Source organism: Macaca nemestrina, chromosome 8 (genome assembly GCF_043159975.1).
Source record: "Macaca nemestrina isolate mMacNem1 chromosome 8, mMacNem.hap1, whole genome shotgun sequence".
Taxonomy (NCBI): Eukaryota; Metazoa; Chordata; class Mammalia; order Primates; family Cercopithecidae; genus Macaca; species Macaca nemestrina.
The window spans coordinates 33,011,379-33,039,066 of NC_092132.1; the positions used below are offsets into that span (position 1 = coordinate 33,011,379).

The 27,688-nt window shown below is 33.8% G+C and overlaps 1 protein-coding gene across 6 annotated transcripts in view; it reads left to right on the forward strand.

Annotated features, from left to right (window-relative positions):
- LOC105475960 (CUB and Sushi multiple domains 3) overlaps positions 1-27,688 on the forward strand; it is a 1,218,758-nt gene that overhangs the window by 1,025,280 nt on the left and 165,790 nt on the right. For 4 of the 6 annotated variants that reach the window (XM_011731490.2, XM_071067897.1, XM_011731492.3 and 1 more), the window contains 3 exons: positions 16,634-16,747; positions 17,252-17,347; positions 18,967-19,170. In XM_011731490.2, coding sequence (XP_011729792.2) covers positions 16,634-16,747; positions 17,252-17,347; positions 18,967-19,170 — 414 coding nt within the window. The remainder of the gene's footprint in view (positions 1-16,633; positions 16,748-17,251; positions 17,348-18,966; positions 19,171-27,688) is intronic. The other 2 variants (XM_071067898.1, XM_011731491.3) reach the window with 1 other exon arrangement.

Genomic DNA, 27,688 nt, shown 5'->3' on the forward strand with positions numbered 1-27,688 from the left:
TAATATACTTGATATGGAATTGTTTACAACAGTGCTTGAAAGTGAGTAGATATTAATTCAAGAGGCACTGGATATGAATGTTAGCAGCATAAGTCTCCCGTGGGGTAACTGGGGGCCTGTTTCCTCATCCTCAAAATATGCATAATAATAGCTACTACTCAAGTTTTTACAAGTGAAATCTGAGACAATACAGATTAAACTCCTCACAGACAAGTGAGTGCAGCAAATATAGCCATGCAAGAATGACAATAGGCTTCCTTTAGATTTGTTCTTATGACTCCTTTTAACTCTGCACTGACTTTAGGTGAGTTGTTGAATCCATAAATTAAGTCCAAATTAACATGAAAAAAATTGGGGTTCACAATTTGAAGTCAGAATATTTACCATTTAAAATCAGAATATAATCTTCTAGATAGCTTTCAAAACATTACTTAGTCACATGACTCTTTCTCAAAGCTTTTCAGGATGACTTATCTATTTTGGAATATCTTAGTATGTAAATAAATGATAATGATCCTATTTACATGAGGCTTTTTGATAATGGTTATTACTAGTTGGGGTCCAGCATCATTTAACTGTAAAGAATGTTTAACAACTAACAACTGATAGGTAAAATGTAGTTACTTATTCAGAATAACTGATATTTAAGAAGCATTTAAACAACAACATTCTTATTAAATAAAAAAATAGGCCAAGTGCAGTGGCTCATGCCTGTAATCCCAGCACTTTGAGAGGCCAAGGTGGGCGGGTCACAAGGTCAAGAGATCAAGACACTCCTGGCCAACATGGTGAAACCCCATATCTACTGAAAATACAAAAATTAACTGGGAGTGGTGGTACATGCCTGTGGGGTCCCAGCTACTCAGGAGGTTGAGGCAGGAGAATCGCTTGAACCTGGGAGGTGGAGGTTGCAGTGAGCTGAGGTCGTGCCACTGTACTCCAGTCTAGTGACAGAGCAAGACTCCATCTCAAAAATAAAATAAAATAAAATAAAATAGAAGAATGGGAACATGAAAAGAAGAAAAAATGTTCTGTTGCTAATTTGGATCAAACTATGACATGGTTAGGGAAACTGAATAATTTTAAGGAATTACCTATCTTCTTCTTGGTCTCTAGTGAGAGTCTTAATAAACCTTGAGAATAAGGTTTAATTCATTCTTTTTGAAAGATCCATTTGTGTTTTGAAGTCAGTTACCATGGTTTTGTAAACCATTGAGGACCAACACATAATAAAAGTAAGTCACATGTGCAAATAATTTATAATCTTTATAGGTTCTTTTACTGATAATGATAATGTGAGTCTGTTTTAAAAATAATTTTTAAATATTTGTTTAGAACTTACTATTAATTATTCTTGCCTTTGCTATGGTAACTAGGAACCAATTAGTAAATAGATGAGGTTGTTGTTGCTATTTGCAAACATATCTTAAAATTATTTTTTCCTCTATTGGCCATCGATCTGGGCTTTGAATAGTTAATTATTCCTGCAAGTAGGTTGGGAGGAGTGGAGATGATGCTGTTTTAGCTCCTTTTGCATTCAGATACAAAATGATTAATTTTCAACCATTTTCCCTTTGGAAAGAATCCAAAACATTTTTCACACAGTTTCTTTTAAAGGCTAAATGCTTTATAGAATTCTATGAATAAAATTTGCGTGTATAAGTACGAAACTTTGTTAAAATGTAATATGAGAAACTTCCATTGCAATTATAGCATATTAAGTAATTTAAAATGATTCCATACTTTGCAACTTCTTCCAGGCCTAGACAACACATGGAACTTGAATACTTACATATGTGTGTGTGTATATATATATATGTGTGTGTGTGTGTATGTGTGTATATATATATATATATAAAAGCTTTGGGACAAGAGGTAGGGACTCAAACATTAATAGGCTCATTGCTTGTCAGCTAGTAATACTAATCCAAATTAGTTTTACATGTGCACTAAGTAAAGAAAAAAATCTCAAATGTCTTTCAGCATATTAGTATACCTAAATGATTTTCTTGTCAAAAGTATCTTTAGCCTGAGTCCAGAAGTTTGAGTCCAGCCTGGGCAACATGGTGAAACTCTGTCTCTGCAATAAAATACAAAAATTAGCCAGGCATGGTGGCACGTGGTCCTAGCTACTAGGGAGGCTGATGTGGGTGGATCGCTTTAGCCCAGGAGGTTAAGGCTGTAGTGAGCCCATGATCACACCACTGTACTCCAGCCTGAAACATATCAATGTTTATGAAGTCTAGAATTTCCATTTGTAAGTTTCTTAGCAATTAGTGCGGTGTTTTGCACATAGTAAATAATAACTAATTTAATAAAAATATGGCTGTTTGGAATGAAATTACAGGTGACTCTTATGTGTTTTTGATGATGATGATAATAATGTTACCAAAAATCAGTGATGAAGATGACAACAGTGATAGCAAAGATTGAAACAGCCATGGTGAGATGTGTTACTTTGGTTGTATTTAGAAATGTTGACCTTTCCAGATTAGCATAAATTATTATATTTTTGCTCTTTTTGTTTATGGATGATATTAAGACTGTTTCTGAAAAGAAAAAAGAAATAAATAACTATCAAAGGAAAGTCTTTGGGAGAACCAAAACAATACATAAGACCATTTGTCCACTAGTGCAATTCAATGTGTTCCTTCAGCAATACATATTCTGTAGATGTATTTCAATAAAGCCTTTATGTTCCATTTTGTGTATATGTACTCTCTGGAGAAGGTTAAGTAACTAAAAGAATATGCATAGCATCTGAGAAATTGGACCAAATGACTGATAAAACCTCTTCTCACATTGATATTCTATTATTTTTATCTGTTTCCAGAGTTAAGTTTTCTTATTTGTTTGTATTAAGGTTACTCATTTTTGCTGTTGATCATCATATTTGACATGGTTAAACAATAAGTGCTTAATTTTATTTATTTATAAAATCAATATTAATTTTGAATTTGTAAGGTAACAGACTAGAAATGCCACAGAATGTGGTGTATTTGTTGGGAGTGTACATGTGAGTGATATTGTCTGTTTTGTCTACCTGCTGGGCAAGATGCTTTACAGATTAATCTTTACAACAATCCGAATGAGTGGGTATTACTTTGCAGATTAGGAAAACAATTAAGAAAGGTTTAGTAGTATGTTCAAGGGCACACACCGGGAAGTAGCAAAGCTCATCACATCTGGGTTTGTAGAAATGCAAATCCCAAACTCTCTATGACTAACGTTTTACTTTGTAATAATTGTGAAAATAAAAGTTACTCAATAGATTCTGCTACTCCTGTGAATTCTAAAATCTATTCCTAAAAATACTAAAATTCTACAGAATATATGTCAGTTATTTATTAAGAACACATTTTATATAAACAATGTGTGTATTTTTAAGGTAGTAGAAATCTATTCCTGTATTATTTATGATGACTAAATAGTAATTTGGCCATTTAGGATGAATGTATTTATAAATAAATTATAAAATATTTCCCGCATCTTTTTCAACAAAATATCCCTAAAATAATTCACTCTTTTCTTTCAATTCGGCTGCTTTATCATGTATCTTAATTGTTTTGTTTGACCTTAAGTTTTCTCAGTAGTTTTTGATGTGACCTGTCCACCAGTATACTCCATGCTGCCATGCTCTGTAGGATAATGGCTAAGAGACCAGACTTAAGATAAATTCATATTCTATGAATTCAAATCTTAGTTCTTTCCCTTTTTAGCTTACTAATTTATTGATAGTCATCTTGTGTTTTTTTATCTGTAAAACAGAGATGATAGTGTCTACCTCAAAGGTCTTTGTAAGGATCAATGAAGCTGATATGTATAAAGAACTTTGCACGGTTCGTTACATATAGTAAGGGTTTAATGAATGATAACTAGTTAATATTATACTGTTTAAAAATGTTTTTTATTCATTAAAAATACTTTTTATTCATTTTCTCAATTTCTACTAGCAGCAAATTCTGTCACTTGTATTGGAAAATTTTAATAGACTTTGGTCTGGCTACATATATATGTTATATATATTACATATGTATTACATATATGTATTATATATGGCATATGTGTAATATATGTAATAATATATGTATATATTACACATAACATATGCATGCTATTACATATATGTGTACATATTATGCATGCTATCACATATATGTGTACATATGTATATATGCATATATTATTACATATCTATGCAATATGAATGTGGTATATGCAATATATAATATATATAAAACGTATTTTTAAATAAAACATATTTATATATATATACGTGTGTGTGTGTGTGTGTATATATATATATATATATATTTAGAGGGGATCTTCCTCTATCACTGAGTCTGGAGTGCAGTGGCACAATCTTGGATCACTGCAACCTCCGCCTCCTGGGTTCCAGTGATTCTCCTGCCTCAGCCTTCCAAGTAGCTGGGACTATAGGCGCATGCCACCACTCTCGGCTAATATTTTGTATTTTCAATAGAGATGGGGTTTCATTGTGTTGGTCAGGCTGGTCTTGAACTCATGACCTAAAGTGATTCACCCATCTAGGCCTCTCAAAGTGCTGGAATTACAGGTGTGAGCCACTGCACCCGGCCTAGTCTGGCAAAATAAGTGCCAGAGAATGGTAGCATTTTATAATGAGAATAAGTAAGCTTGGAATTCTTCTGTTAAAAAAAAATGTGCAAACAGGGCTCTCAACATAAAGCTAGAGCCCAAGTTAAAGGACTAGTGATGATTTTTTTGCAAAGCTAAGAACCCTTTTTAAAATGTTGACATATGGTGTACCCTTCCACCTGTTATTCTGAAATAGCTGTACATTCTGCCAATGAAAGAGCCCTTAGTAAACGGAACTTTGAAAGTTGAGGAGTTGGGGGTACTTTGCCTGCAGAAAAGTCATGGCAAAGCATGCGTAGGAGGCAACATGCAGAGTGGAGTTAAAGAATTCAATGAAAGCAAGAGCTTGAATCTGGGCATAATGCTACATTGTGTGTCAAAGTCTCACACGTAAAGCAGAGAGAAACAAAACTTCTCTATTTGAAGTAGGAGCTAGGGGGACCAGGAACTATATCCACATAGCATCCCTCTCACCTCTAGATGTAACCTACACATTGAATTACATTCTGTAATAAACTCATAAAATTAACTCTCACCAACAGCTAGATGCCAGTAAAATTTTGTTCGATTGAGTTTTATCCTATTTTAGTCTCTCTGCTTCAAAAAACTCATTTTTTTTTTCAGACATTAAAAATAAGATGAGGGTTATAGGTTTTATGCATTAAAAGTAGCATTAGTGACACATCAATCAAATGAAATGTATGGACTTTGAATTCAGATTTGATTAAACTAACTATAAAAAGACTATTTTTGGGTAAAATCAGGGAAATGGGAACAATAAATAGTTATTTGATGAAATAAAGAAATTATTAAATTTGTTAGATCTTGTAATTATATTGTGGCTATTTTTTAAAGTGTTAATCTGTTAGAGACCAATACCAAAGCATTTATGGAAAAAGAATATGACGTTGGGAAGTTGCTTAAAAGTACTCCAGGTTGGGAATACAGGTCGGATAGGAAGAGACACATGAAACAAGATTGGCATAATGTTGATAGGTGTTGAAGCTGGATGATGGTTTCATGGTTGTTTATTTTACTATTCTGTCTACTTGGTATATGTTTGAAATTTTCCATAATAAAATAAATTCCAGTAATTTAATTTATAGTCCATGAGAGAATGTCTTTCTGGCTTGAATCTTTCTGACCCAATTAGGATTTGGCAGATATATTCTACCAAATGTGTTAAATATATATATATATATATATATATATATATATATATATATATATATGAAAGGTGATTAAAAAAAAGCACATGTTCAAATTGAAAATAGTTCAAAACAAAAGTGCTAATAACATATTTGAACACTTTAAACTTTTTATTTGACTTTTATGTTTTAATTCTTTTAAATATATAACAGAATTACTTATTGTGTGTTTTTTTTATTATTATTATTTCATTTGCTTTTAAACACCAAATTAATTCTCAACTTCTGGGAAATGTTACAACTGCCAAATTGCAGATAAGCTTCTGGCTTGCAGTTGGATAGGTCTTTGCTTCTGGAACAATTAAAGAAAATTAAACTATATTTGCTTATAAGATGGTTTTTGTAATGTTTATACATTTAAAATATGTCAAATAGGCAGTTTTGAAATTTTGACAGTAGGCAAATGGCCACAATACAGACAGAAATCTAGCTTTAGAGAAATCTGAAAGTAGATGTTATGGATTTAGTCAGCAAACGTAGTTTATGGGTTGACAAAAGTGTCATACACAAAAAATTGTAACAGAAAGATAAATTAGGACCCCATTTGTTGTTGTTAAGTTCAAAGCAAGCCTAGATTCCTGGCGCTACCAAATTACTGGATAATTGGGTACCATAATCAAATCCTTGAATTTTTTAATAACATCTTTTATTTCCTAATTACTACAAAATAGCAATATGTTAAGATTTTCATATATTTATTTTTCAGAGCCAGAATGATCTCATTATACTCTGAGTTGCTGACTTAGCACTCCAGACTTTTTTGCTCAAAGGCAGGATTGGCCCCAGCATTCTAGGATGGAGCCATGCTTCTGCATGGAGATTTTAAAATGCTAAATCAGCATAACGCAGCTCATTGTGAGTTACTAGTTTATCGCTATTGTACTATGATAATAACCATGAGTGCTTGTAATCCAACTGATATGTAGAAAATGTAAATGTTTTCAAACTATTAATAAAACTTTCACTTGATATTACCGTCAAGTATCCCTAATCATCCCTTATTCATGAGACTAGAAGTGTCTTGGATTTCCGATTATTTTGGATTTTAAATGTTCGCTTATACATAATGCGATATCTGGGGACTGGGACACACATCTAAACACAAAATTTATTTATGTTTCATATACTTCTTATATGCATAACTAAGGTAATTTTATACAATATTTTAAATAATATTTGTGACCGTCACATGACATCGGGTGTGAAATTTTCCACTTGTGAAGTCATGTCAGCTCTAAAAAATATTTGGAGTTTGAGGCATTTTTGATTTGGGATTTTGGGATTAGAGATGCTTAATTTGTTTATCAGTTAATGCAACTTATATCTAAACTTTTCCATTGCTAGAGAGCTTTTAAAAAACAGTAGCACATTGATTTGATTTGGTACTGATTTTAAAAATTCTGCCTTTCTGGTGCTTTTGAAAGTAAATTTTCATAATACTACACTTTATTTATTTTTTATAAAATTAAAGTTTTAATTGCACACCTTGTAGTAATCTTTAAATGAAAAAGCTTTTAAAATCATGATATCCAAGTGGTATAATGATCCCAAAATGCAAATTTGTAGCTATTCATACAATAAGTACTTTCACAGTTCAGAGTGTACAGTATGAAGAGCAAACAGTTCTACACAGTACATGTTACTGATTTAAAAGGGAAGCATTTTGCATGCCTGACAATTTCTAATATTTTGTCTTAAAATATTCTTATGAGATGAAAATATGAGTCAGAAATTAACATAAAAGTATCCAAACATTATGATAGTTTGTGTTACCAACAGTAATTTTTTATTATTTCACACATAATGAAATATAGTATTCTACCCATCTTTGATTTGAATCTTCTTTATTTCTATTCTGTCAATACTGTGGATGCACATGTGCATTTTCATCTGTGCTGTGTTGTTAATAAAATGAAAACTGACCAAAACAGGGTTGACAGAATTTTTAAAAAGGTGGTAAACCAGCTCAGTTCCTAATATAGGCATCAAAATAAACCCTAGAATACAAAACTATGTGTAGATTTTGCAAAAGGAGTAATAAGCATGTTGAGAATCAAGCTGAGATCTAATAGGAACTTATGATATTTTCTAATTTCCTTTTCTGCACCGACTTCCTTCTATGTGGAACTATTTCTTTTGTGATAAAGTTTCAGTGACTTTGATACAGAAGGAATTAAGATTGAGGGAGTAAACAAAAACAAAGGTAGAATGCACTCTCACCTTGCTCCCTTTTTCTTAGCCCCAGTAGAAAGCTGATAATTACATTTTCCTTTTTCATCCAAAAGAATAGAACGTAAAATCAAGTAGATAGAGAAGTGCATAGCCATCTTGAAGTCTTAAGACAAATTAAGCTCGATTAAAATAGCTGGAGTATACTCATCTCACCCAGGCAGTTCTATCTTTTTTACTAAATACTGATGTATAGAAAGCAGACAATGAAAGAGGATATGCTCACATAAAAGTTGAATTAAATTTTGCCTATCAGTAAGTTTTCTAACTGAATTAGGAGCCTATATATTTACAAAACTGAGTTACTAGTAATGGTGACAAACATTTGTTACTGTTTCAGGTGCTGTTTAAAATGTTTTACAAGTATCAATTTAAAATGTTTTACAAGTATCACATCAATCCCAGGAGGTCAGGTACTTTTATTATCCCTGTTTTACAGATGAGGAAACTGAGGCTTTTCCATTGGTTAATCCTGGATTCAGTCCTTGAGAGTCTGATTCCAGAAGTTGAATGCTTAACTCTTTATTAGGCAATTTTATGAAATGCCCTAATATTATAGGATATATCAGACACATAGGTTGGTCATTTGAAAACATTAATCTTCCTAAATCTGTTCAGCTATAAGTGCTGATAATCTTTAGGTTACTTTATCCATTCTTTTATGCAACAAAGAGGGCTTGTCATTTGGCAAGCTTTGATTGACACTGTCATTGTCACCATCATTAATTTGGCACTATCTATCTGACTACTAGGGCTGCTTCCAGAGAGACCTGCTGGCCTTACTTCACCAAATTTGAAGACTTTTATGTCAAAACAAGTTTAAATCAAGTTGAATTCACTACAACCTCTTAGATATTTTAATTTTAACTCTCCACCACCGTCTACACAGGGGTTGGATCTCCTCCTTTAACCATGCCCCAGTCTAAGTCTCAGTTTTGTTTTTTTTTTTCCTCACACTGTCATGCCATTAGGATATTCAGAGAATTATTCCCCTCTGAGAAAAAAAAAATGACAAAAAAATTGTAATATTAATTTGCATAAATTCAATTTTCATTTTTAATTCAATAACTCCAATCCTGATCATTGAATTATGGTAATCATGTCCATATTTGTTTTATTATCCTCTTTTGAAATTAATTAATTGCTAAATCAGTGAACCTTTATATAATGTAGCAGCTAGTTATTTTGATGTCTCAAAAATTAAAAGTAACTTCTAAAAGTTTCTGGTTTACTCAGACAGTTTTAAAAAGAAATCATTCATTTACTCCCTGAAGAATAGAAGAATAGTGTATTAGTCCATTCTCACTCTACTGTGAAGAAATATCCAAGACTGGGTAATTTATAAAGGAAAGAGGTTTAATTGATTCATAGTCCTGAATAGCTGGAGAAGCCTCAGGAAACTTATAATCATGGCAGAAGGCAAAGGAGAAGCAGGTACTTTCTTCACAGGGTGGCAGGATGAAGTGAGAGCCAGCAGAAGAAATGCCAGACCCTTATAAAACCATCATATCTCATAAGAACTCACTCCCTATCATGACAACAGCTATGGGGAAACCACCCTCATGATTCAGTTACCTCTCATTGAGTCCCTCCCAGTACACATGGAAATTATGGGAACTACAATTTGAGATGAAATTTGGGTGGGAACACAGCCAAATAATATCATTCTACCCCTGGTCCCTTCCAATCTCATGCCCTCACATTTCAAAACACAATCATGCCTTTCCAACAGTCCTCCAAAGTCTTCATTCATTCCAGCATTAACCCAAAAGTGCAAGTTCAAAGTCTCATCTGAAACAAGGCAAGTCCCATCTACCTATGAGCCTATAAAATCAAAAGCAAGTTAGTTATTTCCTAGTTACAATGGGGGTACAGGCATTTGGTAAATATGCCAGTTCCAAATGGGAGAAATTGGCCAAAACAAAAGAACTACAGGCCCCATCCAAGTCCAAAATCCAATAGAGCAGTCATTAAGCCTTAAAGTTCCAAAATGATCTTCTTTGACTTCATGTCTCACATTCCAGGTCACACTGATGCAAGAGGTGGGCTCTGTCAGCCTCAGGCATCTCCAGTCCTGTGGCTTTGCAGGGTAAAAACCCCCTTCTGGCTACTTTCACAGACTGGCATTGAGCATCTGTGACTTTTCCTGGTGCACAATACAAGCTGTCGGTGAATCTACCATTCTGGATCTGGTGGATGGTGGCTCTCTTCTCATAGCTCCACTAGGCAGTGTCCCAGTGGGTACTCTGTGTGGGAGCTCCGATCCTGTATTTCCCTTCCACAGTGCCCTAGCAGAGGTTCTTCATGATGGCTCCACCCTGCAGCAAACGTCTGCCTGGACATCCAGACATTTCCATATATCCTATGAAATCTAGGTAGAGGTTCCCAGACCTCAATTCTTGACTTCTGTGCACCAACAAGCTCAACACCATATGGAAGCTGCCAAGGCTTGGGACTTGCACCCTTTGAAGCAATGCTCAAGCTGTACCTTGGTTCTTAACCACAGCTAGAACTGAAGCAGCTGGGTGCAGGGCACCATGTCCTGAGGCTGCACAGAGCAGGAGAGCCCTGGGCCATCCCAGCAAACCATTTTTGCCTCCTAGACCTTTAGGCCTTTGATGAGAGGGGCTTCCATGAAGTTCTCTGACATACTCTGGAGACATTTTCCCTATTGTCTAGGGGATTAATATTTGGTTCCTCATTACTTATACAAATTTCTGCAGCTGGCTTGAATTTCTCCCCAGAAAATGGGTTTTTTATTTAACCTCATATAGTCAGACTGCAAATTCTCCAAACTTTTATGCTTTGCTTCCTCTTGAATGCCTTGCAGCTTAGAAATTTATTCTGCCAGATACCCTAAATCATCTCTCTCAAGTTCAAAGTAAGTTCCACACATCTCTAGCACAGAGGCAAAATGCCACCAGTCTCTTTACTAAAACATAGAAAGAATCACCTTTATTCTAGTTCTCAACAAGTTTCTCATCTCCATCTGAGACAACCTCAGTCTGGACTTCATTGTCCATATCACTATCTGCATTTTGGTCAACAAGTCTTTAAGGAGCTCCAAACTTTCCCACATCTCCCTGTGTTCTGAGCCCTCAAAACTTTCCAACTTCTGCCTCTTACCTAGTTCCAAAGTTGCTTCCACATTTTCAGGTATCTTTATAGCAGCACTCTGCTCTTGGTACCAATTTACTGTATTAGCCTGTTCTAACACTGCTATGAAGAAATACCCAAGATTAAGTAATTTATAAAGGAAAAAGGTTTAATTGGCTCACAGTTCTACATTGCTGAAGAGGCCTCAGGAAATTTACAATCATGGCAGAAGGCAATGGGAGAAGCAGGCGCCTTCTTCACGTGACAGCAGGACACAGCGAGAGCCAGCAGGGGGAATGCCAGAAGCTGATAAAACCATCATACCTCATGATAACTCACTCACTATCATAAGAACAGCAAAAGGAAAACCACCTCCATGATTCAGTTACCTCCCAGGGGGACATGGGGATTATTGGGACTACAGTTCAAGATGAGATTTGAGTGGAGTTGCAGCCAAACTATATCAAATAGACTATTCAGAAGTGTCAGGATAGGCATAGGAATTACTTTAATGGGTTTTGCAATAGAGAAGAGAGATTGAGCCAACTTCAAATATAACAAGAAAAAGTGGGAATTTATATATCAGAAGCAGGATGGAGGTTAGTAGATGGAAAATTATTAAGAGGAAACATCAGTGATGAGGGCTATTCTGGCTAAACCACCTTAACAGGACTGTTGGTGAAGGCAAGCCAGGGTTATCAGACATCACCTGGGGGATGGTGGAGGTGAGAGGGTAATCAGACATTGAGAGAAGGGGGTTTTGGCTAAACCAGCTCATCAGGATTCTTGTTAAAACTGGACAATGCAAAGACAGACACAGAAGTGAAATAGTCAAGGCCTAGTTGGGAAGAGGATTCAGAGGAGCCTTATTAAACATTGGTCAAGGAGAGAATAATAGCAATAGTAGAATGTTTCAACCATGTTGCAGATTAGAGTTTAGTGGAGAAGGGAGCTTTAACTTCTTGTTGTTCTATTTATTCATATTCTAAGCAAAGACCCTCCCCTGTGAGCACTAACCCATTTTAGTACATTATGCCATATTCCAGGCATCCACTATACTGTTTCCGCAATGATGCTTTCAGGGTAACTGTTGGTCTGTAGTGACAATTCAGTCACTTATCTATGCTAATGCTCAAGAGTTTATTTATGCCATCTTAGACACTGTCATCATTTATTGATTTACATTTGGGATGGCTTAATTAAGCAAATTGGATGAAGTCTCAGGAATTAAATGAATGTGACCAAAGGAAAAAGGATTCTACAGGGTTTGATGGAGAATAGGAAACAAAGGCTTACTGAAACAGTTACATGAAAATTTATGTTATGCAAACCTTCTCAGTCAATGGAACACTACTTCTCAATCTTATTTGGATGTGATACTTCAAAAATTAGATGTCAAATAAACCTTGCTTTGTCTACAAAAAAGAGTAGATAGATACACTGCCTTGTCTCATTCTGAATTTATTCATGGGGAAGAAAATGAACTAGGAAAATACTTTAAAATTGAAATAAAGGTTCTAGCAACGTGATCTAAACTGGTTTTCCTTTTAGTGATTTCTCCAGACTTTTAAAGTGATTTTTTTTAAAAATCTAAGTTATAGATTTATTAAAAATATGTCGAGAACTCCATGAATGTTACCCATTAGAGGTTAGTAGATGCTTTGCTTTAAAGAATGGATTTAATTGATCAGTATAGCAATACTCTTCATGGAAAGATGTACCCAAAGTGCCCTATTGTTGGTTTATAATTAATTGGCTAGCCTAACATCTTTTCATAGGTGGAATAAAGAAAAGCTGCCACATCAATAAACAGAAATAGAATTAATAGAGTTAAAGAGCAGGGACCCTGTCTGTACTGGTCACTTTCTTAACACTAGCATTTAACCCAGTTTCTGGCACATCACAGAATCAACTAATGCTGGTTGAATTAATAAACTCTATTCTAAAATACAATGTATGAAAATATAATAGGCTTAGATATAGTTTCAGGCATAAAAACTAGATAATTTGCATAGGCTTATTTGTTTGCTTTTATCTTACTGGTTTCCTTATTCTCCCTTTTTCTAGCTTACTATAGTATATATACCACTGTAAAAATTGAATTTTTCAGCAAAAGAGATAAAAACGTTTTCTTTAACATGTATTATGTTTAAAGAAGAAAAAAATTAGTAGCATTTGCCTTAAGAAATAGCTTGGTGTATACAGCTTACTCTTGTATATTGAGAGCAAAATGCTTTTGAAATCTATATGCTTAAGAAAACAGAAAAGAAGCTTGGAGCTGAGATGCAGGGAATTCTGTATCTCTGCTTGGAAATAAAGAAACAGACCACGGAGCTTGTTAATCATGCGAAAGGCATAATCAGCACAGACTTGGGGTTAATTGTAGTTCTAGAAATAAAAGGATGTTCTACCCATTGGATTGAGGCACCAGCATCAGGTCAGCGTTTAGAGAGAATTTTTAAAAAGAACAGAATTATGACTCTCATATAAATATATAGGATACTTAAAAATTTTGTTTAACTTTCAATTAAATAATGAGAAACCCAGTAAGATGTTACAATGGTTCAAAAGAGAATTCAAATAACCAAATAATAGATGGTTAATAGATAAATTAGATAGATCTGTGGATAAGATAGATAGATAATCAGGAATGTTAAGATGAATTTACAAACAAATAGATGCATAGAGGCAAAATAAATCTGTTCACTGGGGCAATAATCCATTGCATTATACCACAGTCTCCATTTAACACAAGTTACCCAATTTGCTAGACAAGTTGCTTACAAAAACAAACAAACAAACAAAAAAAAAAAACAAAAAAAAAACCAGTAATCTTTTGAGCCACTTTAAAATCTCTTACAGATTTTCCTTATATCACTTTCAACCAGGCAAATACCTTTGGCTATTCAGAACATTTTAGAATCAGAAGACCTACTGCTGTTTGCACCTTAAAAAACCAAATAAACTAAGAGATTTACAGACAAAATGGAGAAGCAAATCTGAGAGTCACCACTTAGTTCTTAAGACTTCTGACTGGGAGTACTTGGTTCATGATTATAATATATCAGTTTAATGAGACAATATTAATATGATAATGTGTGGGAAATCAGATCACGATGTGAGTGTTCTTCATTGTTCATACTACAAAATAACTTACGCATGCACTTTAAAATTTTATCTTTACTATAGTGATTCCATATCCTCTCAGAGTAACTGTTTTCTGGTGAAAGCTACTTTTAATTTAAAGTTTCAATTGCCGATATTAATGCAGAGTTGATTGCTTTTAAAGAAAAGTGGCTCGCTCATTGCTTAATAAGGCAAGATTCAGCACTCTACTCCACCACTCCTAGCTTTCTCAACTCTCCCAACGGAGTTAATAACTACAACAAATTACAAGCACAAATTATTAACAACACTTAAAAGAGCATGCCCTACAGTTTTCTATACTCAACATGATACAAAAACACGGGGTTAATGGCTGCATTGTTAACAGTTATAGTCTCAACATATTCAGTTTAGAGATAATGCAAAACTGGTCTATCTGTATAGAAACAATAATTGAGAAGAGGACTAAAGGCAAAAAAAAAAAAAAAAGATGAATTTTTTTTTTCTTTTTCCTCAGAAAAAGTTCTTGGATACCTGTGTATTTTAGTTGTTTTAAATGTTTGTAAATATAGTGGTTTGCAAAGAAACTGGGCATGTTTTCTGATGGAAAGAAAGAGTTAAAGGATGCTGAATTGTACTTTTTTTCTTAATGATTTCCCAAAAAGCTGAGAGAAAGAATAAATTATACTCCAAGAGCCTTTTTGGGCAGTGTGTTTGATGTAACAAAGTTATCATGATTAGACTAACATAACTTTTTTTTTTTTTTTTTTTTTTTGGCTACTTGGTAAGGCAATGGCAATCTGCTTTATAATAGAACCTTCTTAAGACATGTTTGAGAATAGATCATCTAAACACTAATCTAAACAAATGCAAAAACAGAAAACCTTTCCTATATATATTTGGAGTATTTTGGAAGTAGCTTGGGATTTGGTGGAACAAATTTGGGATCTTTTAAAAGGGTCTGAATTCAAAATTTTTGTATGACTTGTAAACCATTAAAATAATTCACAGCTTGTGTCTCATTTGGTGGAAACATAAATTTGTATTCATGACTTCTAGGAAATATTTTAAGGAGGATTATTGACAAATTTTAGCACAGCAATATTCAGAAATGTTCAAAGAAACATCGCTGTATCTGTTAATGTTTTCATTTTCTTTTGCTCCACAAAGAACTGGACTGAGATCACCAGCTTATTTTTATAGGCCAAAAAACTACGTATAGCTTTGTTTACAATATTATGTGTATACCTGAATTCATAGGCAAAAGTAACCATGTTTCAAGTGAATTAACCTATTGGTATAAGGACCACCAGAGAATGTCCATAGCCTTCATTTGAGGTGTACAATTTGAATCAGCATTTGAAACATATACTTGTATATACTCATGGAATGAACAATTTAAATTCATGTGATTTCAAATTTATAAAAGTGACCTTGCTTTTACATTATTAAATTTTCATTAAAAATTATACTCTTTTAAACCCCACAATTTTACCAATGGAATATTTTAAGGATAATTTTTCTTACTGATTTTATTTAAAAAAAACACACACAAAGCAAACTGATTTCTGTTCTTTCTGTTCTTGAAACAAGTTCTTTCTCTATAGTTTTAGTTTGGGTAAATTCTGCATGTAAGTTTAGTATATAATTAAAGAATAAGTAAAAATGGAGTAAAAAGACACATCTATAAAGCTTTGTTGGTATGTACTTCAGAACCGTACTTACCATGGAAGAGCAATTATTCTGCAAAATTTTATGATATCTCAATTGCTGAGGAATTGTAAATAATATTTCTTTATTTTGGCAGAAGATTAACAATAAATGTTTAGGAATCATTTAAAACTTAGAATGTAAATTAAACACTATACCTGAAAAGAATCTTGCTAATCTTTTTCTAATGAAATTATTACTCATAATGGAATAGCATTTTTAAGGACAATTTTAAAACTTCCCTGAATTAAAACTTTGTCTATCTCATCTGAAGGAGGAGGAAAAAAATTAGAAAAAGAGAAGAGAGTCACAAAGTGAAAAGAATCAAACCACCATTGGGAAAAGCCAAAAGTAGTTACTATAAAGTATTAATCATCAATCTTATGATTTCTGATCCAAATTAAATGCTATACTCATTTATATTTTTAAGAATTGTTGTCTTAAAATTTTACTGCTTTAGGTCATGGTCACTTCTTTTATGACCTGAAGTACTGTGTCAGTAATATGAACCAATTGGCACCTATCCTCTTTTAATGGTAGAAAAAAAAAATGACTATTATATTGTAATACTTTGTTCTCTCTCTCCTCCTCTTTCTATTTTTTTGTTTTTTGTTTTCGTTTTTGGATGGTTGGTGATTTGTTTGCTTCTCCGGGTTCCTGTTGATCAGTGGTGTTTGGCCAGTTTGTATTTTTCCAGACATCACTCCACGATGTTGTTGAGGTGTATGATGGGCCAACTCAGCAATCTTCTCTGTTATCTTCCCTCTCAGGATCCCATTCAGGTATCCTTTAATAGAACTGCCATGCATCAGTTACTGATTAAAGACTGACTTTGATTAGTATTGTAGTGAAAGTTGAGATTTATGTCATCCATATTAGAAATAAAGTAAAGTGAAAATTTTATCACTTTTTTTTTTTCTAAAGAATAGAAACAAAATTAACTCAGAAGGTTGAGAAAAATACAACCAACTATTCTCTAGGATTGTAACCAAGTAAATAATATATTTAATCACTTAGTCTCTGGTGTTTAATGTAATATAAAATATTTAAGAATTCTTTGAAGAATGAGGCAATATGTATAAAAATGTAATTAAAGCTTTCTGAGAAAAAGATTGCAATACAAGTTGAACCCAAAGAAACTATATTGGTAGTGGTAGGATATTTTAAAGTAATTTGATAGAACATAGATTGACATTTTCAAATGACAGTGTAAGATTATAATATAATTTGTTAGGTTTACTGAATGAAAATTATTTATGATATCTAGTGTTTGTTTTGTTGAGTAGGAGAATCACTTCCACTGAGTTCAGGTAATCAGATCACAATTCGATTTACTTCAGTTGGACCAATAACAGCTAAGGGATTTCACTTTGTTTACCAAGGTAAGTGACCCTGTAGTCTAGAAACACACTAAGGAATGATATCATTTTCTATAATGTATTCAGAGATTTTGAATGATGAAATCCTCTAGATAAAAGTGTTTTTAAGCAGTTTTATTTTGTCCCCTCCCCCATCACTACATCACTGTCAACTTGACCAAAGTAAACAAAATCTATTGCTTCCATCATCATTCTCAGTTTAAATGCCTGATTTTCCTTCCTTCTCACATATTGTTTTCAAAACATCTACTTTTTTTCCTGACAATTCTTTACTATCTACATTTTCTATTTTCTAACAGTCTAGTACTCTAGACTATTTAGTCTAATTTAGTTTAGCATTCTAAATTAAAGATACAAAAATTTTGGTGCTGATGTACTTAAACATGCCAGGGAAATCAGTGTTCCATTCTAAAATTATAGTTTCTCATTCTCTCAGGAGAATTAAAACTTTCTTCACAGTTTTCAGGACTTTTGTGCAATTAGAAGTTTGTTTACACAGTTTTTTCTTGCCTGTGGTAGACAACCTTCTACATTATCATTAAACCAAGTTAAGAGCCATTATTTGAAATATTTTCTTTGAAATACATATGTTCATATGGTAGTTATTCTCAAAAGTATCTTGCATTTTATTCCTAAGAAATGTATAAGCATTTGTGATTTGTTATTCCTATTAAACCCTCTTACCCCATTCATCAGTTGACTATAATACTATACTCTTTTACGTTAAGTAGTACTTCCCCCTGGAAACAATGTGTGGTATTATGACTATAAAAAGGCACTATAATGAGTGGAATTATACTTACTCAAGTTGAATAAGAAGAATTAATCTATTTAGAATTCATCATATCATTTTTCTGGGCTATTGTCAATCTCTTTAATCACATTTGTTATGTGTTTTAAAAAGAAAAAACATCCTGTTATCATTCTATTTTACTAAACCAAAAAAAAAAAAAAAAAAAAAAGAGAGACACAATTAAAGGACATACCTATAAAATCTAAAAGCAATTTCAAATCTGATATTGTGTGATTATTAAAGTAAAAAGTTTTATTGTTGTTAATCTGTCTGACATATATTCTACCTAGTCCAAATGTAGTTATCTTTCTCAATAGCAAATGTGTTTGAAATTAAGTTTGTGAACATTCTATGAAACTAATAAAGTACTGTTTGCTTTTGTAAAATCTGTTTTTAATTAAGAACCAAATACTGAAAACAAAAGTAAAATTATTTGATATAACCTGACACATATTTTTTGAACTTGGTATTCTAAGCTTAAAAAGAAAAAAAAATGCTTTCAGTTTTATCCCACAAATTACAAAAATATCTAACAAAAAGTACTTTGTAATATTAATTAGTCTGTTAAAACAAAAATAGAAAAAAAATGGTTGATGTTTAAAGGATCAAAAGTAAAACTTTTCTGATAAAAAACCTTGACGATGATAACAATATTTATTTTAAATTATGTTATTCTGTCTGAAATTTAACACTTTGAGAATATATTAAAATTGTTAATTCAAGTTCTGATAAAAAGTGATGATTTCTCAAAAACGTGTTTAAACAGTTACATACAGAAATCTGTATTTGTCTACCATGTAAAATTAAAATAAATAATATTTCTACACAGCTGTTCCTAGAACAAGTTCTACACAATGCAGTTCTGTGCCTGAACCAAGATTTGGAAGAAGAATTGGCAATGAATTTGCAGTCGGTTCCTTGGTTCTTTTTGAATGTAATCCAGGGTATATTCTCCATGGATCCATAGCAATTAGATGTGAAACAGTGCCCAATTCTTTGGCCCAGTGGAATGATTCCTTACCTACTTGTATTGGTGAGTATATAAATTTGTATGATCTGTGATTATACATATTTTATATAAAAATTGATTATCTTACATCTTTCAATTTGTTAAAATTTCAAATGTAATTATGCACTAAATTTTAAGTAATTTAATAAGTATGCTTTATATAAATATGAAAAATCAGTGGAGATTTGTTGCAATTGTCTTGGTGATGAAATCAGTGAAAAACTTTGTTGAATTAGATAAATAGTTTCCTCATTTACTGATTTACATGGATTTATATGGATGTAAGTACATACATATGTTTCCAGGAACACAGAATCTGATGCTACTAATGTGGGATTATGAAGCACTATTATCCTTTTTTTTTATTTTTAATTTTTGTGAGTACACAGTAAGTGTATATATTAATGGAGTACATCAGATGTTTTGTTATAAGCAGTCAATATGAAATAAGCACTTTATGAAGAATGGGATATCCATCTCCTCAAGCATTTATTCATTTCATTGCAACAATCCAATTACACTCTTTAAGTTATTTTAAAATGTACAGTTATTATTGACTATAGTCACATTGTTGTGCTATCAAATGGTAGGTCTTAAAGCTGACTTTTCTGGAAATATTTTGCTTGGTCATCAAAAGAATTAGAAAATATGAATTTTTTTTCTGACTTTGTTAGTTACAGATATGTATAAAAATATAAAATAATAAATTTTTTCAGTCTTTCACAAATATGGGTGGTAACATTTTGAATGAGTAAAATGCATAAGGTTAACCAAAAACTTATTGTTTCAAAGTTGTTTTTGCAATAGTATATCTAACTTATGTTGGTAAATAGAATGTATACTATCTAAAATTATGGATATCTTAATAGTTTAGAATTTTATAGTATTTCAGGGTAATTATAATGATGCTTGGCTTTTGTAGCATTCCATAGACATAGAAAATATAGAAAGTAGGGAAATTACTCTCTTCTCTGCCCCAATAACATATCTGAAAATTATTATTTTTAAAAAATACATAATATTAAATTCAAAAAAGAGTGGTAAGACTTAATTTCAGGTTATAAAATAATTCTAATGACTTGAGTTGTTTCTCATTAAAGTTACATTGGTATGTGATGTTAAAAATAAGATTTTATTTTATTTTATTTTATTTTATTTTATTGAGAGAGAGTCTTGCTCTGTTGCCAGTCTGGAGGGCCGTGACATGATCTCAGCTCCCTTTCAACTTCTGCCTCCCAGATTCAAGCCTCCTGCCTCAGCATTCCGAGTAGCTGGGATTACAGGAATGCACTCCCATGCCCAGCTAATTTTTGTATTATTACAAAATACAAAAGGGACCAGGTCTCACCATGTTGTCTAGGCTGGTATCAAACTCCTGGCCTCAAGTAATCCACCCGCCTCAGCCTCCCAGAATGCTGGGATTACAGGTGTGATCTACCACGCCCAGTTGAAAATAATATTTTTTAAAATAAAAGATAAGCAGAAATTTTGTTTTATTTTTGTTTTAATTTTAATAATCTTAATAGTCCACTCTCCATAGGGAAGAATGAGTATGTATATTGACACATAATAGACAATCATAAATATATAAAATTACTTTTCAATAACACATTTTGCCATATGAAAATGAATTATATTTGCCATTCTTATTTTTAGCTTTTTAAAATACATTTGTTCACATGTCAGTTCATAGGTCATTAGAATAAAAAATAATCTTAAATTGTGAAATAACATAGAAGGTACATTCATTTCTACTGAGAAGAAATCAAAGATAAATCTGTTGATATGCATTCGCAGGATTTTTTTTTTTTTTTTTTTTTTTTTTTTTTTTTTTTTTTTTTGACTGAGTCTCACCCTGTCGCTCAGGCTGGAGTGCAATGGCATGATCTTGGCTCACTGCAACCTCCGCCTCCCAGGTTCAAGCGATTCTCCTGCCTCAGCCTCCCGAGTATCTAGGATTACAGGCACCCGCCACTATGCCCTCCTAATTTTTTGTTTCTTTTAGTAGAGACCGTGTTTCACCATGTTGGTCAGGCTGGTCTTCAACTCCTGACCTCATGATCCACCTGCCTCGGCCTCCCAAAGTGCTGGGGTTTAGGCACGAGCCACCACACCCGACCAGGATATGTAATTTTTATAGAATATGTTTGCTTTAAGTAAAATATATTTTTTTACCATTTAAATGAGGACATTGTCAACAACTGTGCTAGGATAATGGTATAAACTGGGCTGTCACAAATAACTAGGAAAGATGGATGGTCATTTGATTTCTCTAGGAATTTCATATTGCCTCTCCCACCCCCCCCAAAAAAATATACCTAGCATATTTCACAGTGCATTTTTTTCTTACAACAAATATTTTAATTTTTTCCATGACAATAAATGGAACCTGAACTATTCTTGTATTATTCTATTATTTGTCGAATGACCACTTACAAAAAATAATTTAAAACACTAGAAGACTGAAAATGACTCTTAAATTTTCTCATCTTTTAGCTAAATAACCACAATTTCTGATTTCTGATATTTATAATTTTCTTAATGCCACTATTTGCCAATCCTATCGTCTGAATATTTATTCTCTCCCTCTCCCCACCACCCCCCACAACACACAAATTCTTATATTGAAATCTAATCCCCCATGTAGGGGTATTAAGAGGTGGGGCCTTTGGAAGGTGACTAGGTCTTGGGGGCTCCACCCTCAGGAATGAGATTAGTGCCTTTATAAAATAAGTCTGAGGAAGCATATTCAGCCTTCTGCCATGTGAGAACACAGAAGGCACTGTCTATGAAGCACTGAGCAAGCCCTCACCAAACACTACATCTGCTGGCACCTTGATCTTAGACTTCCCAATCTTTAGCACTCTAAGAAATACATTTCTGTTGTTGACAACTTACCTAATCTGTGGTATTTTGTTTTAGCAGCCTGGATTGTCTAAAAAAGCCCCATTCCATGCTAAGTAATTTAAATACATATTTGATGTAATCCTCTGACAAATCTATGGAACTGTTACTTTTGGAATGTACAGATGAATAAACTGAGTCTGAAAGAGGTAAAATAGTTCTCTTTAAAGTGGCAGAGCCATAGTAAGGGTTAGAGTGGAGGCAGAATTTAAGACTAAGTTTTCCTACCTTTATACCTAAATTAATTGATAGATTACTGCTTCTGTTTATATTCTGACTTATAAACTATTTTCAATTACATTTCTGCCTCATTTATTATGCAGAATTGCTGACTCTATTAAAGTACATTTTTGGCAGTCCACAAGTATAGGAGATAAATCAGCTGGACTTGATGTTCCACCTGTCTTGTGCTTACCAGAGAGCTGGGGTTAATAGGGCAGAGAGATCTTCCCCTTAGGTACTTGTACTCTCATAAAGACAAAACAAATAATGTCCTCTTTTCTGAACCACAATACATACAACACAATACATTGACTTCATACTCATGAAATATTATAAATAACATTTATAACATTCTGAACTAAAGGAATCATGAGCTAAAAGAAATGTTTCTATATGTCAATGCCAAAATTAGTCATACAATATGCATAAATTGGAAATTACATTGCTTGAAATTAGTTTAATAATTGAAGACAGACACATAATAATAACTCTCTTCAAAACTCATAGTAGATTTTTAAATATTTTTCTATAAATACTAAGAATCATTATTTCTGCCTCACTTTCCCCAGTAATTATTTACATAATTTCTTCTCACTTTTAATATATTTACGTAGATATTGATAGAAGATATCAATGCGGTAAAAATAGAAGAACTTAGAAAAGTAGTTCTCTTAGTTTCATATAATCTACTGTAAAAACAGAGTAATATAATGACATGGAAATTCATAAACTAGTTCATTAATCTTTAAATATCATCAAAACCCCTTTTATTCCTTTAGAGTGTTCAAAGAACCTACATATGCCAAGAATTGAAATGTAAATGTGTGAATTAATCCTTAAAGGTTCTGTTTGTATATTTATCATGTTAATGTGCTAATTAATGTGAGAGGTTGTAAAGAATTATGTAAAATTGAGTGAAATCATCAGAGCTGGGAATTGTACTAAATTATCAGCACAAGAGTTGTGGCTGAATGTCTTGGCTTTGTCCGCATGACTGAATTGAGGTGAGTTACAATAAGATCCTGGAAAATTTACATAATCTCTGATCTTCAAATCCCATATCAATAAAACAAGAAAATAAGAGAACTTCTTCATAGGTTCATTATGACTAAATGATTAAAAGCCTTGGCTTAGTTCTTAGAACCTAATAAGTACTAAAAAATTAAGTTGTTTTTGTTTTTGTCAAATAATCCACCACAAAATCAAAAGAGAAGATTCCAATTCTAAAAGTATTCAATGCAGAATATAGGACTTAATATGCAGTACTGATCAAGTATTTGATACTATTGATTTTAATTTGTTGATATTTTATTTTTAAAGCTAGTTAAAGTTATTATATGGAAAATGTGCCTTCCACAGAAGATGTTTGCATTTTGGAAAAGGCTGAAAGCATTAAGTACTGTCATCCTTTCCAACTTTAATTTAGGGTTCCTTGCATGTTTGACTTTTATTTGCATTTAAAATTTATGAGCAAGTTCTGGAAAATGTGTTGATTGTATTGAAAATAATAGTAAATCTTTATTAAAATATACCATTTAGGAGGACAGTGAAATTTCCACCAATTAATGCATTCCAGGTCAAATGGTTGAGGAGTAGACTTAAAGAAATAAACATTTTGTTTGTTTTCATTGTTGGCAAATTTTTTTTAACATAAAATGAAAACAAAGTTAAAATAATTATTACTACAATTTTAATAGGCCTTAGAAATATATATTTAACCAATGTTTATGCTCTGCTTTTCTTCTTACCCTAAAAATTTAAACATCACATTATCCAAAGAAATAAATTTTCTTATGTCCATGAAGACATGCAGATGAGACAGAGTTAGAAAGAGGCAAGATATAGATGGGAGAAATGATCTGTCGCATTAAAAAGAGAGAGAAAAGGAAAAAAAAAAAATAGCAAAATAGCAAATGAAGAGAAGTGACTGAAGAAAGAAAACATTTGAAGAGAATATTTGTGAAACATAGAATAGAGAATATGAGACTATACATTTTACTTTGTTTTTATTTTTATTCTTTTTGAAATCGAGTCTTGCACTGTCACCGAGGCTAGAGTGCAGTAGCACGATCTCCTGCAACCTCTGCCTCCTGAGTTCGAACAATCCTCCCACCTCAGCCTCCCAAGTAGCTAAGATTACAGGCATGCACCACCATGCCTGACTAATTTCTTTGTATTTTTAGTGGAGACAGGGTTTCACCTTATTGGCTAGGCTGGTCTTGAACTCCTGACCTCAGGTGATCCATCTGCCTCGGTCTCCCAAAGTGCTGGGATTACAAAAAGGTGTGAGCCACCACACCTGGCCCAAGACTATAAATTTTAAACCATTAACCATTTGTGTCTGAAACCCAAGAAAGCCCCTATTCTACATGATTATCACAAAGTGTTTTTGTATTTCAAATGTATCAATTGATTAATTCTAGCATTTTAGCCATCAAATATAAAAACCTATATAAAAAGAGTAAGGTGATACTATCTAACTAAGGATTTATCTCAGCAAGTACAGTAGCTCATAGCAGGAACTAAAGTCTATGAAAGACTTTAGGCTTTTATCTATTCTATTACTGATATTCCACCCCAGTAGTGAATGCTAGATTCACTAGTAGTGAATGCTGTTCTCAACCTAGATTCAGCCAGAACTCACTTCCTACTTTTAGGGCAAAAGATGAGCTACCCAGGAACCCACACCATCTCTCTGTCAGAGGTCCAGCAGTCTGTAGTTTCCTGGGCTTTTTGAGAACCCTGATACTGCATTCATCAGGAGTCTTTAGATATAGAACAGACTACCTGTAATTTTGCATGGATTTTTGCTATGGTCTAAATATTCATTTTCCCCATTTTTTTGTGTAGAAATTCTAACCCCTAAGGTGATTGTATTGGGAGGTGGGGCCACTGGGAGATGACCAATGGGATTATTGTCCTCATAAAAGCAACACCAAGGATGTTACTAGTTGGACATCCAAGAGGGATGTCCCTCTACCATGTGAGGACACAGCAAGAAAATGGCTGTCTATGAGCCAGGAAAAGGGTCCTCACCAGATACTGAATCTGCCACTGCTTTAGAAAACTTTGATTTCCCAGACTTTACAACTATAAGAAATATATTTCTTTTGTTTATAAGCCACCACCTAGTCTATGTTTTTTTGTTATACTAGCCTGAAAAGACTAAGGCAGAAAATTGGTACCAGGAGTGGGGCTCTACTGTAACAAAAACCTAAATATGTGGCAGCAGCTTTGGAACTGGGTAACAGGTGTAGGCTGGAAGAGTTTGAGATGCATGCTAGAAAAAGCCTACATTGTTGTGAAAGGACTGTAAGAGGAAATTCTGATGAGGGATCAGAATTAGAGGAGGAAAGCTCTTGAGAAAGGCACCATCTTTTTACTAAAATATCTAAGGGGTTATGAATAGAATATTAGTAGAAATGTGGATAGTAAAGCCAATTCTGATGAATCTTTAGATGGAAATGAGGAACAAGTAGTTGAACAATAGAGGAAAGAATATTATTGTTATATTGAAGCAAAGATTATGCCACGTTATAACAAAAGTGGCTGATTATGTTCATGTTATGGAGTTTTCTGGAAGGTAAAACTTTAAACAATGAAATTGGATATTTGGCTAAGAAAATAAGCAACATGTTAATGGTTCAGCTTGGCTTCTCTTGACTGCCAATGATTTAAACATGGAATTGTTAATCGATTGGAAATCAGGGCCAGGCACAGTGGCTCACACCAGTAATCCCAGCACTTTGGGAAGCTGAGGTGGGCAGATCACAAGGTCAGGAGTTCGAGGCCAGTCTGGGCAATGGGAAACCCGTCTCTACTAAAAATACAAAAATTAATCAGGTGTGGTGGTGGACACCTGTAGTCCTAGCTACTCTGGAGGCTGAAGCAGGACAATCACTTGAACCCAGGAGGCAGAGGTTGCAGTGAGCCAAGACCATGCCACAGAACTCAAGCCTGGTTGACAGAGCAAGGCTTTGTCTAAAAAAAAAAAAAAGAAAAGAAAAAACAAATGGGAATCAAAACTTTTATATTTTAAAAACTTTCAACCTACCCATATTGGAAAAATGAGAAGACCTATTCAAAAGAGAACTTTAAGAGTTTAGCCAAGGCGAGTGGATCACCTGAAGTCAGGAGTTTGAGACCAGCCTGGCCAACGTGGTGAAACCTGGTCTCTACTAAAAAATACAAAAATTAGCCGGGCATGGTAGTGCATGCCTGTAATCCCAGCTACTTGGTAGGCTGAGGCAGGAGAACTGATTGAACCTGGGAGGCAGAGGTTGCAGTGAGCCGAGATCGTACCACTGCACTCTAGTCCAGGCAACACAGTGGGACTCTGTCTTAAAAAAAAAAAAAAAAAGTTTAGTCAAGTACTGTTTGATAAGAAGACTAGTATGAACTGACCATCTCAATAGAAGCTAGAAGCTATTCATCAATACAATGCAAAGATTAGTCAGCCATCTAAACAGAATTCAGGACCTATTGTCCAAAACAAAGGAAGAATGAACCTGAATGCATTTCAGAGATCAAGGCTGCCCATCCAGTCACAAGCCCAGAGTGTAAGGGCCTAGGAGTCAGATTTCAAAGGAAGGGCCTTAAGCCCCAGGCTCTGATTCATGCAGTCTGCTTGGCTACAGAGGAATAGTTCCTGTGGGTCTGGTTCACCATGCCCTGTACCCAATAAAGTTATGGAAATGTGGCTGCCTCTGTGTAGATTTCAAAGAGTGTCCTGGAAAGCCTCTCTGCCCAGACAGAGATCTGCCATAGGGGTCATGTGGATGGCCCCACACTTTTAGCATTACCTTGTGGAAAAATGCCCAGTGGAGCTACAGAGGTGGGGCCACCCATATGATCGTGAAACAGTAGAGCCACTGATGTGATGGTAGTCAGGGAGAACCACAGGCATGCAACTCTAATCTGTGAGAGCTGTGGTATGTATTATGCCCAGCAAAGTCACAGAAGTAAGATTATAACCTCCAGTAGGTCCAGAATATGGAAACTTCCCTGCAATGCGTCTGGGAGGAGACCTCCCACCTGTGAGTCTAGGAGGTGAGACCATAGGCCCAGTGGGACTGAAGAACAGAGCATTGAACCAAAAAAGATTTTTCTTGAATTTTAAAGTTTTGGTCCTGCTTAAGATCTGTTACCCCTTTCTTCTGCCCTGTTTTTCTTTTTAGGAATGGAAACATCTGTCCTGTGCCTGTCTCACCATTATATTTTGAAAGTAGATAATTTGTTTGATTTTACAGACTCACAGCTGGAGGACAGTTTGCCTCAGGATGAATCTTATCTTAAAGTGTCACCCATATGTGATTGACATGATATTTAGATGAGACTTTGAACATTAGACTTTTCGTTGATGCTGGAACAAATTACAACTTGTGGGGCTATTGGGATGGAATGAATGTATTTTGCA